At 50.5% G+C, this 20,092-nt stretch overlaps 2 protein-coding genes and 1 non-coding gene across 4 annotated transcripts in view; 2 read left to right on the plus strand and 1 right to left on the minus strand.

Annotated features, from left to right (window-relative positions):
• PIP4K2B (phosphatidylinositol-5-phosphate 4-kinase type 2 beta) overlaps positions 1 to 4,982 on the plus strand; it is a 28,047-nt gene extending 23,065 nt beyond the window's left edge. For both annotated transcript variants that reach the window (XM_038547466.1, XM_038547467.1), the window contains exons 9-10: positions 335 to 438; positions 957 to 4,982. In XM_038547466.1, coding sequence (XP_038403394.1) covers positions 335 to 438; positions 957 to 1,037 — 185 coding nt within the window. In that variant the 3' untranslated portion in view covers positions 1,038 to 4,982. The remainder of the gene's footprint in view (positions 1 to 334; positions 439 to 956) is intronic.
• Positions 4,983 to 6,261: 1,279 nt separating this feature from the next.
• PSMB3 (proteasome 20S subunit beta 3) lies at positions 6,262 to 16,409 on the minus strand. Its single transcript, NM_001252157.1, has 6 exons — positions 16,367 to 16,409; positions 15,901 to 16,085; positions 12,712 to 12,819; positions 8,795 to 8,972; positions 7,297 to 7,391; positions 6,262 to 6,362 (listed from the first exon to the last, which is right to left on the minus strand). The coding sequence occupies exons 1-6, from the start codon at positions 16,367 to 16,369 to the stop codon at positions 6,314 to 6,316; spliced, it is 618 nt and encodes a 205-aa protein (NP_001239086.1). The 5' UTR covers positions 16,370 to 16,409; the 3' UTR covers positions 6,262 to 6,313.
• A 913-nt stretch (positions 16,410 to 17,322) lies between these two features.
• On the plus strand, positions 17,323 to 17,396 carry TRNAN-GUU. Its single transcript has one exon. It is a non-coding gene; the product is annotated as a tRNA-Asn (tRNA).
• The last annotated feature ends 2,696 nt before the right edge of the window (positions 17,397 to 20,092 follow it).

Genomic DNA, 20,092 nt, shown 5'->3' on the forward strand with positions numbered 1-20,092 from the left:
TGGCCTTTTCCTGCCTCCGGGCTCTCCTACCAAACCACCTCCAGGAACTGTGGCTTCTGGGGCCTCCAGGGTCCTTCTCTGTCAGGCTTTCCTTCACCTCTGCTTATCCTGGATGTCTGAGGCTTGCTTCTGCCCTCCTTCACGGTTCTGAAACCTTATACAGACTGTCAACAAGAAGAGAAGAGCACTGAAGACTTGTGAAAAGGGCCCCATTAGGATTCCTTTCCTCAGGTCCAGAGCACTAGGGGTGGCTCTGGTTCTCCGGTCTGCAGAGTTCCGGAGCCCCTGCTTTCTGCTGTTCTCCCTGCCACCTCTCCTTCCTTCCCTGCTCTAGGTGCCCCCAAGAAGGAAGTCTATTTCATGGCCATCATCGACATCCTCACGCCATATGATGCGAAGAAGAAAGCTGCCCATGCTGCCAAGACAGTGAAACATGGGGTAAGTCCTTCCTGCTGCCTCCAGGCCCCCTGCTCCGAGACACCCCGCCCCCCCAGACCCACCCAGGCGCCCTACTGCTCTCCCTGTCAGGTGGTTTGCCTAGTTGATATTCCCTGGTTCTCAGGCCGGCAAAAAAGCTTTTGTGGCTTTTCCCTTCTGGCTGGGCACTAATAGCTTTGTACGTGCCCAGTCTGCTCCCCCAAGAACCTCTTCCCCATGGACTTGAAGCTCCTCTGTCCAAACAGGAACCTGGCCCCAAGATCCCGAGTCTCTCCACCACTTCCCCACAACCTTGCCCCTCCTTCAGTGGGTGCAGGCTTAGGGTTGTGAGTCAGAGGAGCAAGGCCAGGGTAACTCTGAGTGGGAACTGCCGTCTGGACATAGCGTTAGGCTCTCAGGCCGAGCCAGAGGCTGCTGAATCCGCCCCCCACCCCCCGCCGCCCCTCCCACTGGATCCTTCCAGTAGCCTCCCATTTGGGGCCATGAGCTCCACCTGAGTCAGCCTCTGTGTGTTACAGGCAGGGGCCGAGATTTCGACTGTGAACCCTGAGCAGTACTCCAAACGCTTCAACGAGTTCATGTCCAACATCCTGACGTAGTTACTTTCTACCTTCAGCCAGAGCCAGAGAGCCGGATGTGGGGTCGGGTCGGAAAAGGGAGAGGGTAGATTTGGGCTGGAGGGGAGGGTGGGAAGCAGAGTCAGAGTCGGGGGAGGGGAGGGCTTTGGTGAGGAGCTGGCCGCCTGTGAGGGAAAGACTAGCTGGGGGGCAGGAGAGATGCTGCGTGAGCTCTCTCGGACTCACAGGGTGTGCCTCACCTTCCGCTCACCTTTGATTTTCCCCCCATTTGACCCAGGTTGAAAAGGGGTTTCCTTTTTGTTCCCTTGTAACCTTTTACAGTACCTTGGGGCTAGAGATGACTTTGTGGGTTTATGTGGGTTTTGTTTCTGAAATCTCATTGCTCCAGGTTTGCTATTTATAATGACGTATGTCATCACCCCATCACTCTCCCCATCCCTGCTCTACTCTGGGTTCCCTTTAGTTAAAGAGGCACCCCATGGACCTGGCCAACGGTCCAAGTGCTCTGATGCCAGAGAAGAAGAGGTCAGACACCTCACCCCTGCTGCATTTGATCATGTCTGGATTAACTTTTTAATTTTATGGAGTTTTGTGCACAACTTCCTCCACCTTTCGCCTCGGATCCAAGTGAAATGTTACCGGATTCCTCCATGTAAATGCTGTCCTCCTGAAGGAACGTTCCAGATCAACATCAGGCACCTTGGATCAGGAGAGATCTCCCAGGGGCGTGAGTTCATCCTCATGGGATGGTTAGGGGTGGGGGTAACGGCTGGGCTCTCGGACAGCTGGTTCTCACAGAACCCCGCGAACGTCACCCAGGCCCCTGGCTCCTGGCGTTCCGATGTCCTGTCTATAATGCCTGCCTCTCATTGGGTCAAGAGGAACGAGGGAGCCTCTTTACTTATAGCAGGACCCCCAGAAGCTGATGAGTATCAAATGAGGTCTTGTGCCCTCCATCTGTTCACTTCCTTCTAATCTTGGCCCAGGCGCCCTCCCTTGTAGTTGAGCTTTTAGCTGGGGCACATCTCCACGTGCCTGGGGTGTTCCTTGCAGAGATACCTCAAGTGCCAGGGCTGCCATGTAGATAATCTGATGCCCTGTGCCTGTGGTCTGTCCCTCGGATGGTCTTGGCCAGCAGGGAGCCCACCCCCCACCTTGGAAGGTGGCACCCATGCCTGACGTTGCTTCAGAGTTACTTGATGAGACCCAGGAAATCGCATTTGGAGGCCTGATACGGGGATCGACCTGGCGCCAGCTTTGGGACTATTTTCCTTGATGCCTGGGTGTCAACTTTTAGCAGATCTGCCATCCCCGGGCTTCCTCAGGAGTGGCATCCTGCAGCTTCCTTCTGGGTCTCCACCCACCTGCTGAGCTACCCAGATCTTAGAACTGAGCCACGTGTCATTCTTGATGCCATCAGAGCAGCTTGGTCTGGCTAGGAGAGAAACAGCCCTGTGTTGGGGGAGGTACATTCCTGCATCTTCTCACCCCCTCACCAGGAACTGGGGATTTGGGATGAGATATGGCAAAACTTGTAGATAACCCCACAGATGCGAAGAAAGTCTGTGGAAACACTGACTGAATGGATTGCTTTCCTGTGGCTCCCTCCAAACCTGGCCAAGCTCAGCTTCCGGAGCAGGAACCAGCACTGTTTCCGTGCCCTCCCCACAGCTTTTAAGGTCAGGGAGGAATGGAGGCAACATTTTTGGACTCCACAGGGGCTTACTGGCACTGTTCTGGAAGAGGCAAGCAGGTCAAACAACCACCCTGGCCCCAAGAAGGGGCCGTAGGTAGCTCTGAACATCAGCAGCAAGACCACCAGGTGATTTGAGGAAGAACGTGACACCAAGTGGCTCATGGAGAAAACAAATCTGATGTAGGAAGGGATTATGTAGGAGTAATGTTTGGACTTGATTTCCCCACCTCCTAATCAAGAATGAAAATTTGGATCTGCCCCTCGAGAGGCCCAACATCTTCAGAACTTGGCAGGCTGTCCTTCCATGGCTGCCACAGCCTTGGGCTCCCACCGGCTTCCTGCGTTTGGTCCACTGATCATGTTGCCATCATGTGTATGAAAAGTGTAACGTAACACAATCCATCAGTTAAAGATGAGCTACCAGGTATCTAACTTCTTTAACATTGAGTTTTTGTGGGTTTTTTTTTTTTTTTTTTTTTTTTTTATTGTTTACATTTTGAGAGTAGCATTCTGTTTCAAATGCTCTTTGTTTTTCTGACAGTATTGTTTGGGCCGAAACATTTGAGCTGTGGTTGGGTGGATTTTAGATTTTTTTTTTTAAAGGTCATTCTCTGTGCTTCTTCAAAACCTTGGGTTTGGCTCTCTAATTCCTTTGCCATTCAAATGTTCAAGAGCTATTTATCTTGGTTTCTGTCAGTTTTCTTTCTCTTTTTTGGAATGACGCAGGTATATTTGGTTTGTGGTCTGAATGTGGAGAAAGGGAACTGACCCCCAAGCTTTTGTGTGCCCCTACTCCTTTCCTGAGCCCCACTGTTCCCTCTGTGGGGGCCCTAGAAGGTGTCCAAGGGCACTACCCTCAGCCCTCCTCTCTGGAGCCTTGCAGAAAAGCTCCAGCGGTCTCCCAGCAAGCACCCCAGAATAATTTGGGGTCTCCCAAGAACAGGGGTGTAGGAATAGGACATGACTGATGGGGTGAAGCCTGAATGGAGAGAAGAGCAAGATTCCTCTCCACCCACCCCCATCCCTGCCCTGACCGCCTAGCCAGCCACAGCTTCTCCCGTCCTCAAAGTTTGTGGCTGAGACACCAGCCTCCCAGGCCTCCCAACCAGAGCGAGGCTTTTCTGGAAAGTCTGCCTAGATCACTAGATGAAGGCCTCTGGCCCTCGTTCCTTTTCACGCACCAGAGTCTTTGTCTCCCAGTGCAAGCTCCTTCCCTGTGCCCTGCAGTTTGGGGGTCCCGGGCAGAAGCCAGCAGTTCCAGGAGCAGACTGAAGCAGTGCTCCATCTCTCCTTCTCTAGCTCAGGGGTTACTGGTCTGTGGCTGTGCTCAGTGGCTCCCTCTAAGTTCCCACCACAGGCAGCTCTTCCTCCCCTCCTCCTTCCTGTTTCTCCTGCCTGTGCTTTAGGCCTCAGACAGGTGTGTCCCCCCCCCCCCCTCCCGTAGTGCTCAGGACTGGGGACAACAGACTTCTGCCCTAAGAATCTGCCCTGGGGAGGTGGACCAAAGACCCGGGACTTTGCTCAGCAGCCAGTCCCACTCCCCCAGTTGTCTTTTTACCAATTCTTGTTGGGAGAGAAAAAAACTTCAGCACTCCCTAGCATTTGAGCTACTCAAGTGTTAGGGGCCAAGAGGAACCTTACAGCTCGGGCTTTAGAGCTGTGGTTCCCCCAAGTCTAGGGACCTCACTTCTTTCTGGCAGAAATAGAGGGAGGGTCCGGCCTGAGCACAGGAATCCTAGGGAAAACCTATTTGCCCCCCAAATCTACCAGCCATCTGCAGGGGGCAGGGACATGGCCCACCTTTCCGCTGAGATGTGCCACCTATGAAGAGTGCCTCCAAAGGAAAGACGAGATTCAGCTGCCCCCACTGGGTTGTCCTGAGATCCTTGGGAGGCTGAGGAGGAAACTTCAGAGGAGCCCCTTCCCCTGCTCAGAGCTATTTCATGAGTTGTGAACCAGCAGCCTTTAGGGGGAGGCCAGAACTGCTCGGCACATCCAAGCATCAGGTCAGATCATTGTCATCAAAAAATGTGAATGAAGCTTAGATTCACCTCTTGGGGGGCGGGATACACTAGCACCCATCAGATGTACGTGACTTCTCAGTTTCTCACTGCGACCTCCATTTTTTTAAATAGGAATTTTCAACCCCTTGTGCTTGTCTCATGTCTGCTCGAACAGTTCGAGACCCTGATTACTGTTTTAAAATGCATGCACGTTAAGATGAATCTCCAACCCAAGGAACAAATAAAACTCAAAAAGCTTTGTGTACACACCTGTCACGTGTGAGTCCTTTGGAAACAACCCTTTTTTTCAGAATTAAAAGGTTTGGGGGATCCCTGGGTGGCGCAGCGGTTTGGCGCCTGCCTTTGGCCCAGGGCGCGATCCTGGAGACCCGGGATCGAATCCCACATCGGGCTCCCAGTGCATGGAGCCTGCTTCTCCCTCTGCCTGTGTCTCTGCCTCTCTCTCTCTCTGTGACTATCATAAATAAATTTAAAAAAAAAAATTAAAAGGTTTGGGTCCCAGCTTCAAAAGTTGCTTGGACAAAATCCATGTATGACTTGAGTCTGGAGAAAGGGTATAGGCTGGGACTGTGGCCACCTACTTTCAGACCTGGCTAATAAGCAGGGATTAAGGGCACAGGCACCAAGCTGGTCAGGTATTGTGACCTCACTGTGCACATTGAGAAATGGACAGATTGCTCACCTCTCACTTCCAGCTGTGTAAAACCAACACTGGCTAGGAGCCACACACATACACCTGTCCCAGCTCTCCCTTGACCAGCTACATGGCTGTCTTTGAACAGGTCACTTCTGTGTAGCTCATGTTCTCCATGTAGACTCTTAGCTTAAAAATCTAGGGGTCCTCCCAGTGTGGTCCTCCACCAGCAATAGCAGTAGCAGCTGGGAATCAAAAGTGTCCAGGTCCCGCTATAGGTCCAAATCAGAAATGGTTTTAGCGGGCCCTCCAGGTGATTCTGATGGAGGCACAAGTTTGGGAGCCACTGCCACAGGTTGCAAGCAGGAATCATTTGAGAAGCTTTTAGGAAGGACAGACCTTTAAAAGCCAGTTAAGTCACAATCTTGAGGGATGGAATCAGAGTAGCTGTGTGACTAATGTGCAGCTAAGGTTAAGAAACGCTAATCCCCAAGTTATTACTTGTGGCTACCTGGCCCAATTTCTACCTGAAACAATGAAAGATTTAAGAGTTTTCCAGTAGAACGGAGTGAAAAAGTATTCTAGGCTTTGAGGTCAAATGGAATAGGAGTTTCCATCTTTGCTCTACCACTTATTAAAGTGGCCCTGAGCAAGTTAACTGCCTTAAGTCACCGCGGTGATTAAACTCTAGAATGTGTAAAGCACTTTGTGCGGGCCTAGCACACAGCAGGCACTCAGGAAGTGACTTGTAAGTGTCATCCCCACTGGCTTACCACTAGGGAAAGCCACCAGTCAAGAAGAAAACCAAGGTATACCCTGGGTAGCTCCTTTTAACTGCCCAGATGGAGACAAAGATCCCTGGTAAAAGACCCAAACACAAAGAAACAGAAATGAAAGAAAAACGATTTATTAAAAAAAAAAAGTAGTCTCTGGGAACAGAGGGTTAGTCCATGCGGGCCTTCAGTGTCCTGGTGGTGATTTTGTCCTTCTCACTGCAGAGGGAGAAAGTCACAAAACATCTGTACCATTCTAGACTGCAAAACAAAGAGCTGTGCTGCCAACTCTTGGTGGAAGTGTCTTGCTCGTGTTACATTAGCATTAGCTTGTCTGCCTGGCCTGGGATGAGGAAGGGGAGAAAGGCAAAAATGGGGAGCCTAGTGAAGGATGTCCACAGCTGGAACCATCAGGAGTCCAAGTGATTCCGGGCCTGGCAGTGCAGCCCTCAGAGAAGGGCAGGGGCTCCCCCAGGCCCAGAGAACAAGGAGGTGTGTGGTGTTTCGTCCCCAAGAATATAAAGGACCCGAGTGGTAAATTCTCTATCAGCCTCAGTCTGCTTTTCATGATAATTAAGCAAGCTATCCTGTAACAAAAGGGTCCAAATGCTTACTTTGGGATGCACCCAAGGAAAGCTATCGGGAGGACCTCTATTTCATCCAACCAGGATCCTGGTGACAGCTCCAGAATTACTTAGGGGGAAAGGGAATGGCGGGGAAGAAGCTGGCTGGGGCTGGAAAATCCATTCCCAGAGCTCAGGACATCATCCAGATGTGCCTCAGAATGTCACCCGGAGGCAGGAGCTGGGCGAGGAGGGAGTCCCTTAGAGTTCTGATCAATCTGCAGGAGTTCTGCTGTGGCTCATCCCAACACAGGTCCCTGAGACCTTGGGGACACTTAGGAAAGAAATGTCCACTGTGAGCAAGCGGGGAGGAACTCAGGGTCATGGAGCCTCACCTGACAGAGGCCAGGGGACCCAGGAGAGGCTCCCTGTTGCCACCCTTGGAGAGGCACAGATTTCTATCCCAAGCCTGCCACAACTGCCTTTCCTTCCTCACACCTGATCAGGGAGGTGGGAAGATCGGGTGTTTGTTGGGGAGAGGAGAAGAAGGTGTCTGCAAAGCTTCTAGACTTCTCCCAACTCATACTCACATGATGTGGACAATGACTCCCATGCCTGACACCGCATCCCGATCCACAGCATTCAGCATGGCTTGTGAGATGGTTTCAAACAGGTGTTCTGGGTCCTGCCAACAGAGCAAAAGCCTCAGACTCAGAGCCTTGGACCCTAACTGGGTTTGACCCCTTAATTCTCTTTTTATAGGCTCAAGGTACCCCCACTCTGCCTATCCCTGTGCCTGAAGTGAGGGATGGTTCCCTGGATGTGGGAAGCCCCATGAGCTCCTCCAAAGAAAGCAGGGAATGTAAGGGAAAGTGAAGGAGAATTCAAGCCCTGAACTTCCTCCACTAACCAGCAGTGACCGGGGCAAATCACATGTCCCTTCACTAAGCTCAATCTCTTCTGTAAAATAAGGAGAATCCCTGTTCAACTTCCATGTGCTTTACGAGTTGTCTATGGGCTCTCCTCCTGGGTATCACAGGAATGTCAGAACCTGTCCACGAACCCACACCCCTCACAAACCTGTTCCTTCCACATCCTCCATCTTGGTTAGCTTGGCTAGAAAACTCCGATATCTGCATTATCTCACCACTCTCAACTGTTTGAGGTGACCAAATCCTCTGGACTCTGGCTGCCCCCAACCTCCGACTCCCTCTCCCAACAACCTTTGTTCAGGTCTCACTCAGTGCCTCCTACAGGTGACCACGAAGCCTACGAAGCCTACGGCATCTACCTGCAGGCTCTGGATCCTGATTGCCTTTGATATCAAGCGCTAGGAAGAAGTTCAAGCTCTTTGGCACGGCATTCAAGGCCTTCTGAAGTCTCAGCCCACTCTTGCTCTCCACCATCATCTCACCCCACATTTGGCCCACACTGCAGCAGCCACAGCAAGTTCTCCATCACTGAACACACCTGGCCCCTCCAGTAACTTCCCACAGGCTGTTTCTTCTGCAAGCCAGGCCCTTTTCGCTTCCCCGATTCCTGGCAAACTGCATTTTAACACCAATTCGGGTGTCTGTCTTGCTTCATTAGCTTGCAGTAAACCCGTGAAGACAGACTCCCTGGTCCCCAGGGCCCGGCAGCGCTGGCACGAGAGCCAGCCCTCACTATCAGGCACCATTCCAGTCTTCATGTCTCCCCTCACACCACTCCCCCTAACAGAACTAAGTGACAGGTGGGTCCAGGTTTCCAACCCAGACAACCTGACTCTGGAGCCCATTCTGTTGAGCTTCCTCTAACCCTACACCTGTTAAACATCTATTTGATGAATGGATGCGAGAACTCCGTAAACCCAAGGTCAGAAACTATCTTTTGTTGCAGCAAATATCTGACTGGGGTCTCCTAACAAAAGATGCTCTCCCCTGGAGCTGGCCTGCATCAAGCCCTGGCAGATGGGGTTTCTGGACACCCTCACAAGGCCCAGCAGCTCTTGCTCTCTCCCGTGTCTCCTCTTATTACATGCCACACAAACACTGATGGCCAAGGGGTGGACAGCTCCGAGCCTAGCCCTACTCCATGCCACCAACTTACCATGTTGGGCTCCCAGAGGGACTCGCACATCCCATACATTTGTTCGGAGCAGGTGCCACTGACCACAAAGTCATCAGTCACCATGGGGCAGCCGATGAGGTCTAGAGAGCAGATGAAGGGCTTAAAGGTCTTTGGGTCCAACCCAGCGATGACTGGCTCTGTGTAGTAGGGGCCAAACCTGTGAGGGCCAGGAGCAGAGAGAAGCCACAGCTCAAGAACATTTGCTTTCCTGCTCAGGCCTACTCAGACAAGGCCCCAGCTCAGACCCGGGGAGGAACACAGAGGACCTATCTGGGAAGATCCACTTTCCCGACGCCAGCTTTTATTTATTTATTTTTTAAAGATTTTATTTATTTATTTATGAGAGACAGAGAGACAGAGAAAGGCAGAGACACAGGCAGAGGGAGAAGCAGGCTCCATGCACGGAGTCGATGTGGGACTCCAGGATCACGCCCCAACCTGAAGGCGGTGCTAAACTGCTGAGCCACCCAGGCTGCCCTGTTTTGTTTTGTTTTTAACTCTATAGACCCAACATGGGGCTTGAACTCAAAGACCCTAAGATTAAGAGTCACCTGCTGTGGGATGCCTGGGTGGCTCAGCAGTTGAGTGTCTGCCTTCGGCTCAGGGCGTGATCCTGGAGTCCCGGGGTCGAGTCCCACATCAGCTCCCTGCATGGAGCCTGCTTCTCCCTCTGCCTGTGTCACTGCCCCCTCTCTCTGTGTCTCTCACGAATAAATAAATAAAATCTTAAAAAAAAAAAAGTCAACTGCTCTACCAACTGAGCTAGCCAGGTGCCTCCCCATACAGCCAGCTTTGGTTCACCCTTCCCCACCTCCTGACATCTGAAAATGCTCTAAGACTTCTTTTCCCTGACACTTGCCTTCATATCCTCCTCACGTCTGACCCTCTCTTCCACATTCTTTTTTTGGGGAATTCCTGATTTCTTCCCATCTTCCTTATCCTCACCAAAGTCCTACCACCATTCAATTCTCTATTCATACATCTATACCTCTACTCCTTTAGAAAGCAGCTTTGAAGCAGTTCATAAGAAAAACACTGAAAAATAAAATGAAACCATGAAAACAGAGACACACAGACCGAATCCAAAGTTTTGTTGTGAGTCTCCTGGCAGGCAAGGCAAAGGACACTCATCGAGTTGGGTTATTTCCTTGTCTGCCTGTGCCTACAAGGAAATAGGAGATTATCAGTTACTTGTTCTAGGGGACGGTTAGATGGCTCAGTAGTTGAGTGTCCGCCTTTGGCTCAGGGTGTGATCCTGATCCTAGGATCAAGTCCTGCATCAAGTCCCGCGTTGAGCTCCTGATGGGGAGCCTGCTTCTCCCTCTGCCTGTGTCTCAGCCTCTGGGTATTGCTCATGAATAAATAAAATCTAAAACAAAAACAAAAACAAAAACCCAAAACCTTGTTCTAGATCCTGAGCTTCGAGAAGAATTAATCTCTGGAATCTCTCTATAAAATACTCAGAAACTAAAAAAAATAAAAAAAAAAATACTCAGAAACTAATGACCACTAGTCTCAATAGAAACAGTAACTAAGATGTTTTGTCTTTACTTATCCATGTCTTATACCAGTTCTCAGTAATATCTAAGAGTATGACCTTCAATTACAGCTCTACAAAAGAAAATTCTAAAGACAAAAACCTAGTTAATTGTAACATGAAGGGGTTGAGATAGTGTGCTTTGAACCCTTGTTTCTTGAACAGATGCCTGGGTATCAACTTATTTAAGAAATTTAAAATCCAGGGGCACCTGGATGGCTCAGTGGTTGAGCGTCTGCCTTCAGCTCAGGTTGTCATCCCAGGGTCCTGCGATCGAGTCCCACATTGGGCTCCCTGGTCAGTGGGGAGTCTGCTTCTTTCTCTCTGCCCTTCTCCCTTATTCATGCTCTATCTAAAATAAATAAAATCTTTTTAAAAAATTGAAATCCTGTATTTAGTTTACAATAAACTGTAAATACATATAAGAATATTCTAGATTATTTGGGCGACTTTTTTTTTTTTTTTCTTAAGATTGCATTTATTCATGAGACACACAGAGACATAAGCAGAGGGGAGCCTGATGCAGGACTTGACCTGAGCCAAAGGCAGACGCTCAACCACTGAGCCACCCAGGTGCCCCTTCAAGTGACAATCTTAAAACTAAATACAAAACACAGTTCAGGGTCAGCATTTAGACATCAAGTCACACTGACCAAGGTTCCACCCGAATGTAATAACTTTTACGGACAATGTCTCACAAAGAGAGGTACTTGGATGGATTCTCTGGGACCACGGGAAGTTTTTTCTTTGAAAAAGGCTTTGCACATTGCTCAAATTTGCAAATCACAGCACTAGCCTATCCTGCTGGAAAGTCACTGACTTCAGCTGGGCTTATAGAGAAAGCTCCTGGCTAGCTAAGAACCTAGAATTTTCCAGGTCAGCCTCAATGTTCTGCGTTTTTCTTATTTTCAATAAACAAAGTAGCTAAGTTGGTAGAGCATGTGACTCCATTTGTGGGTTTCTTTTTTAAGTTTACTTTTTTTTTCAAATAAATTTTTATTTATTTATGATAGTCACACAGAGAGAGAGAGAGAGAGAGGCAGAGACACAGGCAGAGGGAGAAGCAGGCTCCATGCACTGGGAGCCCGACGTGGGACTCGATCCCGGGTCTCCAGGATCGTGCCCTGGGCCAAAGGCAGGCGCCAAACCGCTGCGCCACCCAGGGATCCCTTAAGTTTACTTTTTTATTTAAAGTAATCTGTGCACCCAATGTGGGGCCTGAATTCACTACCCTGGTTGTGAACTCAAGCTCTATGATGGATTTATGTAGAATTTACTTAAAAACAACAATATGAGCCATTACAAATATACCTAAATGTGAGTTATCTTTAGGACTGTATAAGACATTGTCCCCCTCTATAAATCAGTTTTAAAAATCATTTAGGCCTTTGTCAATTCAGGATTTTGATAAACATGGTTACCATACATGGCAGACAATACACATCTGAGGATAGATATTACCACACCTAGAAATACGCAATCGTTTTATAGGTTTTTATTTTTATTTTTATTTTTATTTTTATTTTTTTTATTTTTTTAACTTTTATTTATTTATGATAGTCATACAGAGAGAGAGAGAGAGACAGAGACAGAGGCAGAGGGAGAAGCAGGCTCCATGCACCGGGAGCCCGACGTGGGATTCGATCCCGGGTCTCCAGGATCGCGCCCTGGGCCAAAGGCAGGCGCTAAACCGCTGCGCCACCCAGGGATCCCTATAGGTTTTTAGATTGTATACTAAAAAGGCAACAGTATTGCTCCACGTATGGAAATGGCAAAGACTTAGTTGTAAGAGCTAAAGAGTACTTCTGTAACTTTTCCACAAAGTTTGAAATTATCTTAAAATAAAAAGTTTAAAAAGAAAAAAGAAAACAAAAGAATCCCACTTGTCTTTCTGCCACCCAGTGTAGCCCAGAGATGAGTGGAAAAGTCCCCGTGGGGCTCTTCTTTAATTTCTGCTTCTGCACTGGATTCTGTGCCTAGGCCTTTACTTTCCTCATCATGAAGTCTTCAAAGAAAACTCCATTCCTAGGTCCCGAGAATCTAGTGCCAACAGAATTAGCTCTGGAGTCAGGATGGCTCCTGGCTGGGAGACTCCAGGGCACTCTCTGGAAGGGTTAATTCTGTTGCCTGGAAACAAGTTTGTCTGCTATTTGCATTCCTTGTCTTCTTCTGAAGTAACTGTTCCTGTCCTATTTGGTTATCAGAAAGGCCCATGGAAAACAGACCCAAAAAGTAAGGTTATCACCCTGCAAACAAGAAACGGGAGGCAGAGGAACCTTCCCAGGCATCTCTCCATACCACGTGCCTACTCGGCCCAAGGTTTCTGCATTCCCCAAGTCCCAGGCTACACTCCGCTCACCGTTTCTCATACAAGAGGTTGGCCACCATGCTCATGAGTGTGTAGGGCTTGATCTGCCGGCCTTCCTTCAGCTCATACAGGTTTAGCCGGAACTTGAGACGCTGGGCACTGTGACAGAAGAAAAGTCAGGTAGTAAGTCACAAGTGAATGGTCCCCTGGTGTCCACCCCCTGGAGGTCAGGATGTATGTAGGGAGACACACAATCGCCTCCCCCTGACAAGACTCTTCTCTTTCCCTCCCAGTGATTTTTCTCACCGGAAGTCCAGCCTCACGTCCATGTTTCAGATTATCCAACATTTACCACCTGTAAACATACCATTCTGTAATACCTCTCTTCCCATACCTTTTGCTGAGGTGAGGGGAAGTAAGGAACAGATTTTGCCTTTCTTTTTTAAAATTTTAAAATTTTTATTTATTTATTCATGAGACACACAGAGAGAGGCAGAGACAGAAGCAGGCTCCCCATGGGGAGCCCATGCGGAATTTGATCCCAGGACCCCAGGATCACGACCTGAGCCAAAGGCAGACGCCCAACCACTGAGCCACCTAGGCATCCCCTTTGCCTCTCTTTCTTGAGGGACAATTTATATACCATAAAATACACAGCTCCTCTACACTCTTGGCAAGAGTCTACCTGCAGACACACAGATGGGAAATGACAGTCAAAAGAGCAGTGGACCAAAAACAAAACAAAACAAAACAAAACAAAACCAAAACCAAAATGAAAGAAAGGAAAGAGCAATGGATTGTAAGAGTTGACCTAAGCCTTCGTCCTCCCACTTAATTTTACCATCTGTAAGACAGGAACACAACAAATCACTAGGCAGTGAGGCAATGTATGGGGGGACGATCAGGTGCTTGGAAGACCACAGTCTTCTGTGCATTAAGCAGCAGCTGCTGTACTAATGGCCTGGGAGGTGCATAAGCAAAAAGGTGGGGGATCCCTGGGTGGCTCAGCGGTTTAGTGCCTGGCTTCAGCCTGGGGCCTGATCCTGGAGTCCTGGGATCGGGTCCTACATCGGGCTCCCCGCATGGAGCCGCTTCTCCCTCTGCCTGTGTCTCTCTCTGACTCTCTCTGTCTCTCATGAATAAATAAATAAAATCTTAAAAAAAAAAAAAAAAAAAAAAAAGGCAAAAAAGCCACACCTTCTCCAGTGCCACAATTCAGAGCCCAGGATAGGCCCCTGCAGAGGGCTGACCAATGCCAGAACTGCCAGAAGCAAAATGGTGAGTCAAAGGAAATGGAACAAAGCCTTAGACAAAACATGAGCTTCCTTACAGGTGAAGAACCTGATGCCTAGCAAAATTACAAGTTACTGCCCACAAACACACAAACTTGGTGAGAAAGCTTCCCGAAGAAAAGGAAGGAAATGGTGTGAGGGGAATGCCCGTGACTGGGGAGAGAAAGGCTGATGGGGGCCTTTAGAGGGATGGGAACTCAAAGCTGTCACCTTGATTCCACCAGGATCTGGCTGGAATCTAGGAAGAATTTCTAAGTCCTGTGTTCTTGAGACTGAGGAGCTTCAAGGGGAATGAGAAAGAATTCTCTGACAAACTTTCACCCACATTAGTGAACCACTGTCTTGGTTTCCTAAGAACTAAGTACAAGAATTGCTGTTCTTGAGACGCCTGGGTGGCTCAGTGGTTGAGCATCTGCCTTCAGCTCAGGGTGTGATCCCGGAGTCCCAGGGTCCAGTCCCATGTGGGCTCCCTGCATGGAGCCTGCTTCTCCCTCTACCTGTGTCTCTGTCTCTCTGTCTCTCACGAATAAATAAAATCTTAAAAGAAGGGATCCCTGGGTGGCTCAGCAGTTTAGCGCCTGCCTTTGACCCAGGGCATGATCCTGGAGTCCCAGGATTGAGTCCCTGCATCGGGCTCCAGGCATGGAGCCAGCTTCTCCCTCTGCCTATGTCTCTGCCACTCTCTCTCTATGTCTATCAAGAATAAATAAATAAAATATTAAAAAAAAAAAAATCTTAAATGGAAAAAAAAAAAAAAAGAACTGCTGTTCTTCAGGCCACCAGCTTCCTGCAGGACCTGCCACCTGCAACTACATCTTCCCTCTTCAAACCCTATCCTGATTCTTTCCCTTTGGCCTCTCTTCTTCGCCCATTGCCAAATATACAGTTAGTTAAGCTCTCAAACGGCAGCTAATTTTTCTCCTCTACATATTTGTCTCTCCAAAATCTGTTCCCACAGGGTTAAATGATCACCAGAGCCTCACCAGTCCTGAGATACATAATTTCAAGATCCCAACTGCTTGAAGGTTGTTTCCTACTTGGCTTGGCTTGTCCCTTTCAAATTAGTGTCAAAATCAGTCATCACCTTTCCCTAAAACTAGTCCTCCCAATTTCCATATTTCAGTCAACATGCTCAAAACACAAATCATCTTTAAAACATTTCTGGATTAAAGACTATACTTTCAGAGATCATTTCTATATTTTGTTCTCTAAAACATTTCTGGATTACTTACATGCCATGTACTAATCTAGATGCTAGTAATAGATAAAAAAAGACACAAGCTCCACTCTCAATGAATGACTCTGTACTCTCACAATATTCAGGCAGCCACTAGGGCTGGTCAGCAACAACTCTCAGAAACACCGTCCTTTCCTTTCCCACCACTACCACCCCGTCAGGACAATAACCCTCATACCTGGACCAACACAAGAGCTACCTATTTCATCTCCCAGATTCCCCCTCCTTTCAAATCACACAGCCTCTATTCACTAGATGACACATCTAGCAGGTAATATGCGTCCGGTGTATGCTGGGGTTAGTTATCTTTCTGTATGCGTTTCCCAACTAAACCTAAAGTTATTGAGGGACTGCCCACAGGACTGAAAGAGCCCTGCACTGGGATTCTGGATGACATCCATTAGCTTTCCTCTTGGGCATAAAGCTCTAAGACTCTCAGTTTCCTCATCTGCCAATGGGACAGCAACAGGGTAATGTAGTTAAGAGGATTAAATGAGTCCATGCATGTAAGGTGCTCTGCGCAGAGTCTGGCACTGAGTAAATGCTGGTGCAAGCTGGTTAGGACACAATTCTGCAAGGTTTACGGTGTCCGGCAAAGTCTCTGATCCACTGGTGCGGTCTGGTACATGACTGATACCTGGGCCACTCAGGACGCTAGGCAAGGCTAGTCCAGGAAGAGGCCCGCGCGTGGGCGGGGACCCCGACACTTACACAGTCTGGACATCCGTGGCGAGCCCGGCCAGGCCTATGTACAGCCGATCACCCATGGGAAAGATCTTCTGGAAGTCCGTGGTCACCATCTGGGCCTGGATCCCGAAGCGCCTGTCGGCAGCGATGGCCACGCAGTTCTTCCCCTTCATGGCCATGACGGCCCCTCCATTATAGGACATAATAGACTGCGGCAGACAGAGCGAGGGGGGCTCAGCGCCAGGGGCCAAGTGCGACCAGAGCCCCCGGCGCGGCCCCTGGCCCAGAGGCGCCCGGACACCCCGAGCTCCAGCTCTGACACGAACGCTGTGCAACTGCGGGGAGCCGCCTTCGGCCCCTTGGTCCTCACCGTGGTCCGCTTACCTTCGAACTCCCGACGACCACCGAGCCCTCTCCGCCTCCCACGCCCCCCAGGCCCCCCGCGTCGTTCACCCCTACCCCGCGTCCTTCTGCTCGCTCCCCATCTCACCATGGCTGCGGTGCCGAGGGACCCCCAATCGCCGCAAGCCCACTCTACCGGCTACAGCCCTCACCGCGCAGCCACTCCTGCTGCCCTCCCCGTATTAGCCGGAAGGCCGACCCTTCCGGGACACTTTGACTTCCCATTGGCTGAGGCTCTGCGTCAGTCATCGGTGCCGGAGTTTGGTTGAGAAGCCAACGCCGAGAACGCGAAAGCGGAAAGTGAAAAGTCACTGTGAGTGCGGAAGAGCCTGGAGCCGCGTTGCAAGCTGGGATCGCGGCGGACCGGGACTCCGGACGCCAGCGGCCCGGGGCGGGGACCTGTGAGCACGTGGGCTGGGGAAGCCTGAAGCGGCCGCGGTCCTAGCTGAGGAGCCAGGGTGTTGCTTATGAACGCGGCGTGTGCGTGGACGTATTACTCACGCTAGCTTGTTTCATTTATTCACTGCAGAAATACATCTCTTACGTGCCAGGTACTTTGCTGGGCTCTGGACGTCCACTGGCCTAGAACGATGCCTGGTGCTTAAGAGGTGCCCATTCCGTAAATATTGAATGTCCCGAGCAGGGTTAGGGTTAGGGTGGAGCAGGGGGAGGGCGTCACGGGTGTACAGCGGGGCTACAGGGGTTCAGCTGCAAAGGTTATTATGCTTTTTGGGACTCTCAGCAGGTCGACTTCATGTATCCCCAAGACTCAGGTCACCCTAAAAAAAAAAAAAAAAAAAAAAGACCAGAGTCGTCTTGTCTTCCTCTAAGAGCGCCCTAGAGGAAGCCGGCGACTACCCCTCCCAGAACCAACGGAGGAGAGACGTGAAGGTCCCCCCTCCTCCGCTCCTTCGATCGGGACCCTTCTCTTCCTCTCCGGGGTCTGACTTCTTTCGCCCGAGCGCAGGGTTTCGGTTGGATTCCCGCGCCGTCGCAGGCTCGCTCCCATTGACTCCGCTCGCAGCCACGCCAGCAGTTGTCGCAGTCTCTGTGGCGCAATCGGTTAGCGCGTTCGGCTGTTAACCGAAAGGTTGGTGGTTCGAGCCCACCCAGGGACGCAGCTGTTTTTTCTCCCTTCCTATTAAAAGGAAAACCTAAGCGCATCCTCTCCACCTCTAAAATGCCAAATTTCGTTTTGAAATGGCATAGAGACTTTCTCTGTAACAAATCAGAGCATCAGTGATTGGAAATTCCTTGTTGTTCAGAGATTTTTTTTTTTTTTTGATGGGATAATTTTCTCCAGCACTTTCCAACCACTGCCTACCTCCCACTCCACCCCCAGGCTGGATTGTAGGAAAGGCAAAGACAGAGGTTTTTGTCTCAGTGTGCAATACGTTTCAGGTTGCATTTTTCATAGGATTAAGAATGAATTTGCAGTGGAGGTGGGACACTTTTCCATTGTCTGCCTGAATCGATGTGACAGTCTGGAAATACTACGTTTGGAAGGGAGGAAAGTAGCGCCGGAGACAAAGGCAGGGAGAAACTGTGGGATGAAGCGAAAGGTGAGAAAGCGAGGACATAGCTGAGATATACCCAGACGGAAAAGGGACACCACAGAGACACCACAGAGAAATAGGCGCGGTGAGTGGAAGGAAGGCTCCAAGAAAATGGAGGGAAATCAGAGGCAGTTAATAGAAGCTTTTGAAAAAGAAAAATGACAACAAAACTAGACACACAGAGAAGTGGGGCATCCGTTGGAGAAACAGAAACTGACAAAGGACATTGTCTCGGGGAGAGAAGAGTGAAGGACAGGTAAAAACAGTCATAAAATTACTAGAGGAGCTGCCCTGTGCTACCATTGTCATCATCTTCAAAGGGATCTTATCTTCCCAGTAGCTCTTGGCATATGCCAGAAATTGATTACATATCCTGGATTCCTGCCCTCTGGAAGCTTCTAGTCTGTGACAGACACAGTGATTCTTCTGATGAGAAGTTGTCAGCTAGAGGACCCTGTGAGATGACGACTAGCACAGAACGCAGGGGAAGCATTGACATCTAATGGCAGCCAGAGGCACATCCCAGGACCAGGAGCTAAGCAAAGGACTCTCAGGCAGTTCCCTTCAATGTCTGGCTTCTCTTCGAGTTTGGACTCAAAGGACGCCTCTTCTGAAAACCTTTCCCAGCTGCCCCCCTCCCCCTTACCAGGTGCTCACAGGACTGGTGGGGACAAACCAGAGGGATACCTAGTGTCATGGAAGCTAACAGGACAGGCTATGTAGTACCACTGGCCTGTGAGCTCCTTGTGGGCAAAAATGTGGCTCATCAGCTTTAGGTCTCTGCTGCCTGGCAAAGTATTTGACTTCGTATATGACAAGTGCTTTTTTTTTTTTTTTCCCCCCGGGGAAACCAAAGAACTTCAGATTAAAGGTTGGGTCTCCGAAGGCTCTCCTGATAATTCAGGAAAGGTCAGGGATGTGGAGACAGGTGGCTCAGGATGGAAATGATTAAAATGAAGTTTTAGTGGTAGTGGGGTCTTCATCTCTGTGTCTCATAATTTGCTAGTGACTGGCACTTAATAACTGAGGGACACGTGAATGGATGCCCCGCCAGCTCGGTGGGCCCCCTTGCTGCAACGCTCCTGGATAAAGGACGGAAGCAGGGACTTATCAGCCCTCTTCCTAGTAACTGAGACCACCTCCCCCACCCCCCACGTACATACATACATACATAACCCCTAGGTCCCAAGTGGATTGTGTGTGATGGAGATCTTCAGGAAGCCCCTACAGTTTGCCTTGCCCCCAGATCTTCTAGCTGGAGTGACAGACAAGGAGTCCCTGCTGCGCTCCAGCCCCACAGGGCAATTAGGGGACAGTAGAGGATGCACAAGTCTTCCCTGGCAGAGTTCGGGAGGCTGGCGACACACTTGCCCTAGGAACAGTGGGTGTGTCCACCCCAAGAGCCCCCTTTCCAAGAAGGGCGGGGAAATCCCAGTCTCCGCGTGCAAGTACAGGGGAATAGGTGACCGGGTCCTCCCCCGGACCTTCTCCCGCGGGTTCTCAGACCCCCCCTCTTTGGGAGGAAATCTCTCCCGCCCAGGCTCTTCCTCCCCGCCCCCATTCGGCCGGTGTGGGCTGAAGGCTGAAGCTGGGGTCACTGGGCGGCCAGTGTCCACAGGTCTCCCGGTCGCTGGCCACAGGGTGAAAGCCTTCAGTCCGGGGGGCCCAGCTCCGGGTGGGCCTGAGCTGCGAGCGCGGAGAGAAGAGCAGGCGGCGGGCACTCCGAAGCTTGCGGATTCGTCTCCTAATTTCCTAACCCGAGCCACCCACCGCCAATGCGCTTAATGGCCCGTCTGGCCGGATAATCGAGCTCTCTGGAGGGACAGACCCAGCGACCATCTCTAATAAATCTTGAATAACGAATAAGCGAATCGACCGTCCTAACGAGGCAGGGCCCGGGTCGTCGCCGTAACGTAGTATCGATTGGCTTCCCCGGCGCCAGCCTCGGCCGCTCCTCCCCGCCTTTCCAAGCCTCCCTCGGCGTTTTCCCCTCCCGGCGGGAGCCACTGGCGACGGGAGCCCGAGCGCTGGGAGGAGCTGGGAGCGGCGGTCGGAGGCGGACTGGCACCAGCCGCCTTTGCGCTCGCCCGGCTCCTTCCCGCCGCCCGGCCGAGGGAGGCGCACCAGCCGTGCAGAGCTGCGAGCGCGATCGGCGCCCCGGAGAAAAATGCGGGAAGCAGCGCAAGGCAGGAGTAAAAGCGCGGGCCCACTTTCGAGCCCCAGCGCCCGGTGTTCTAGTCCAGTCGGACCGGGTTATT

The sequence above is a fragment of the Canis lupus genome, chromosome 9 (assembly GCF_011100685.1).
Source record: "Canis lupus familiaris isolate Mischka breed German Shepherd chromosome 9, alternate assembly UU_Cfam_GSD_1.0, whole genome shotgun sequence".
NCBI lineage: Eukaryota > Metazoa > Chordata > Mammalia > Carnivora > Canidae > Canis > Canis lupus.